At 45.9% G+C, this 3,780-nt stretch overlaps 1 protein-coding gene across 1 annotated transcript; it reads left to right on the top strand.

Moving 5' to 3' along the window:
* Positions 1 to 1,754: 1,754 nt before the first annotated feature.
* On the top strand, positions 1,755 to 3,454 carry LOC140489102 (ferritin heavy chain A-like). The gene is made up of 4 exons (XM_072588338.1): positions 1,755 to 1,856; positions 2,569 to 2,715; positions 2,903 to 3,028; positions 3,299 to 3,454. The coding sequence occupies exons 1-4, from the start codon at positions 1,755 to 1,757 to the stop codon at positions 3,452 to 3,454; spliced, it is 531 nt and encodes a 176-aa protein (XP_072444439.1).
* The last annotated feature ends 326 nt before the right edge of the window (positions 3,455 to 3,780 follow it).

The following is a 3,780-nucleotide window of genomic DNA, read 5'->3' as shown; positions in this document are numbered from 1 at the left end:
TGAGAGAGTCCTTCCATAGCACCAATCAACCAAACCGTCCCGTGGCCCAACATTTCAACTCCCCCTCCCACTCTGCCGAGGACATGGAGGTCCTGGGCCTCCTTCACCGCCGCTCCCTCACCACCAGACGCCTGGAGGAAGAACGCCTCATCTTCCGCCTCGGAACACTTCAACCCCAGGGCATCAATGTAGACTTCAACAGCTTCCTCACTTCCCCTTCCCCCACCTCATCCTAGTTTCAAACTTCCAGCTCAGTAACTGTCTCCTTGACTTGTCCGGACTTGTCCGACCTGCCTATCTCCTTTTCCACCTATCCACTCCACCCTCTCCTCCTTGACCTATCACCTTCATCTCCTCCCCCACTCAACCATTGTACTCTATGCTACTTTCTCCCCACCCCCACCCTCCTCTCGCTTATCTCTCCACGCTTCAGGCTCACTGCCTTTATTCCTGATGAGGGGCTTTTGCCCGAAACGTCGATTTCGCTGCTTGTTGGATGCTGCCTGAACTGCTGTGATCTTCCAGCACCACTAATCCAGTATTTGGTTTTCAGCATCTGCAGTCATTGTTTTTACCATAGGATCAGCCTAGTGAACCTTCTCTGGACAGCCTCCAACCCTTCTGTAGATCAGGGGTCCAACCTGTTCCCAGTACTCCAACTGTGGTCTGGCTCGAGTCAACAGTTTGGTGCTGGAAAAGCACAGCAGGTCAGGCAGCATCCGAGAAGAAGGAGAATTGACGTTTCGAGCATAAGCCCTTCAATCAGGCTTCATCAAGCCCTTCAGAAGCCTTTTTGGGATTTTGCCCAAAACATCTATTCATCTCCTCCTCAGATGCTGCCTGGCCTGCTACGTTTTTCTAGCACCACACTCTCGACTCTGATCTCCAGCATCTGCAGTCCTCACTTTCTCCTGTGGTCTGACTAGAGCCTTGTGCAGTTATAGCAAGATGCTCCTCATTTTATACTCCATTCCCTTTGAAATACTTGCCACCAGTCCATCTGACTTGCCTCTTACCTGCTGTACTTGAAGGCAGCCTATCATCAGAGTCTCCAGTGGCTACCTGGGTGTCCATTGAGTGGCCATGTGTTGTTCATCAGTTGGACAAAGCCCCCACTGAATATTCATTGCATCTCAGATCCTTTTTGACCAGACCAGGTGTCAACACCCAGATACATTTTCTGTTCGTGTGCATCGATTGTGTCTGTTGGTGGTATCTCTGCCCAGAGGCACCAGCCTGTCACATAACCAACGGTCCCCGATGTGAATCAGTCACTCTGTCTGGTGCACCGAAAACAAAAGTTAATCCAAGGGAACACATCTCATCACTTCATCCAGAACTGATCCCATCTGTAACGGAACCAGATGTCATTGTGTGAAACCTCAGAGAAACTGTACCATAAAGCTGAATAACCAGTTTAGGTCAGATTGTTCAAATTCATTCTTATCCATCCATAGACAAACAGAAAGTTAGGAGCTTGTTCAGGATCTATTAATCTATAAGCAATGACCTCAAGATTGATTCCCAAATCTCTGATTGGCTCTGGGTGATGGCCCCTCACCAAACCCCTCCTCCTTTGTTCATTGATGCTGATATGCATGGTGATTCCTGATAGGCTATTGGGGATCATCGATCATCATTGGTGCTGCCGCTTCCTGTTGGGTGCAGGCTGTCCCAGAAGAATAAATAGAAGAGCTTTTGGGAGAGATTTAGTTCTACAGTTGTTTAGGGGATAGTGTGTGGGAATAGTGATGATGGCCTTCCAAGTGTGTCAGAACTACCACAAGGACTGTGAGGATGCTGTTAACAAGCAGATCAACCTGGAGCTCTATTCCTCCTATGTTTATCTCTCCATGGTGAGGCTGGTTCTCCCGGTCTGTGTTTGACGAAGTTGGAGTTTCTGCAGTTTAATGAAATTGCTTTATGCCATACTCTATTACTGGGAGGGATACCATTTTGAGTAGTGAAGGATTTCTTGTTGCAGTTAACATTGAGCAATGCCTGCTCTGTGCAGCAGCTGTCTTCTGTGGGGGTTTAATGCTGGACTAGATCAGCTACTTCCTATGTAACTAAACAACCACACAACAAGGTTAACTGGCCAGTAACTTTATCCAGTGGTTATTATTAGGTGACCATAGCTGGTGCAATGTTGTATGTGTCCTCACTAATGGTTATTGTCTTGAGGTGAAGATAGCAATGTGGGTCTAATGTATTTTTTCTTGGATACTAGAATGTGTAGTCAGGACCAATTTCCATGACAAAGAAACATTGGTCAGTTTCTGACAGTAAACTGTCTCCTTGATGCCTGTTCTCTTGGAGTCAGTTCCACTGTCCACAGAAATGGAGTGGCAAGAAATCCCTTATCCTGAGGGCAAGGGGTGGTATATTCTAACAATTTCAATCTAAAAATTAATCTTTAAACATTTTGCTTGTCTAAGAGCTACCTGGCCATCAAGCTTTTAAATAACAACAATCTTAACCTTTTTGGCTTTTTAACTTCTGAAACAGAATTGCATATGATTTTAAATGTGATTAGGCTTGTTTTACACTTTTTTTTTTTCCCTCCAGTCCTCTTCCTTTGACCGGGATGATGTTGCCCTGTGTCACTTTGCTGAGTTCTTCAAGGAGCAGTCCCATGAGGAACGGGAACACGCTGAGAAACTGATGGAATTCCAGAATAAACGTGGAGGCCGAGTCCTCCTGCAGGATGTCAAGGTTCGGTTTATTAGCTTTTTATTCTATTCGGTTAGAAACAACTTTGTTTAATATGGATTTGAAGTGGCTTAACCCAATTGGTTTATACCTGTGCCTTGTTAAGCCCTCCTTCTTTCTTGTGACCACCTTTTACTGGATTGGACACCACTTATTCAAAAGTGACCACTATGTTTTTCGCTTCCTCCAGAAGCCAGAGCAGGATGAGTGGGGCAATGGTCTGGAGGCAATGCAGAGAGCTCTGCAGATGGAGAAGGATGTGAACCAGAGTCTGCTGGATCTGCACAAACTCTCCTCTGGCCACATGGACCCTCATGTGAGTTCCTGATGTATTTATGACAGGGCTCTTGTCTTAAATGGATAAGACACTTTGGTCCTTTAGCCTCTGATTTCTATGTAAATGGTGGTGAGTGCATTATGGGAGTGGACCACGCTTCTGGTGTAGCCCAGATCTGCGCACTTTCTCAAGGCTCTTCAGCAATCTGTCACATCACTTAACTGTCCACTCTCCATATTGAGGGGAATACCATTCTTGGAGAAAAGTCAAGTTGATCTTGACATAATCAGATTCCCTCTTCCCTTCCAGCTGTGTGACTTCCTGGAGAGGCACTACTTGGATGAGCAAGTGAAGATGATCAAGAAGCTGGGAGATCACATCACCAACCTGAAGAGACTGGGAGCCCCTGAGAATGGCCTGGGAGAGTACCTGTTTGACCGGCTCACCCTGGGGGAGAGTGACTGAACTGACTGCAGGGAGCAAGCTGTGTAACGTTTGGTATTAATGGGAGATTTGTGCAGAGTAAGGTTACTTTTCTTAAGAAGTGACCTGCCCTCTATTGTGAAATATGCCAAGTGTAAATAAACTGCTCAATATTGTACTCTTTTGTTGACTTGTTTGGATGAATGTCTGTCAGTTGTGAAGAGGTATGATGAGATGTAACCTGTTGTGGAAAACCCATTACCACAATAAACAGGATCAGTTTATCCTGAGAGCTTGCTATTCAGATGGCTTCAATCCAGTTTGAGTAAATCTTCTTGGGAGGGTGTCGTATTAACCACTGGCTGAGT

This window comes from Chiloscyllium punctatum, chromosome 18, assembly GCF_047496795.1.
Source record: "Chiloscyllium punctatum isolate Juve2018m chromosome 18, sChiPun1.3, whole genome shotgun sequence".
NCBI classification, from domain to species: domain Eukaryota; kingdom Metazoa; phylum Chordata; class Chondrichthyes; order Orectolobiformes; family Hemiscylliidae; genus Chiloscyllium; species Chiloscyllium punctatum.
Note: the sequence above shows the minus strand (reverse complement) of the source record. Positions and strands in the feature narration are given on the sequence as shown.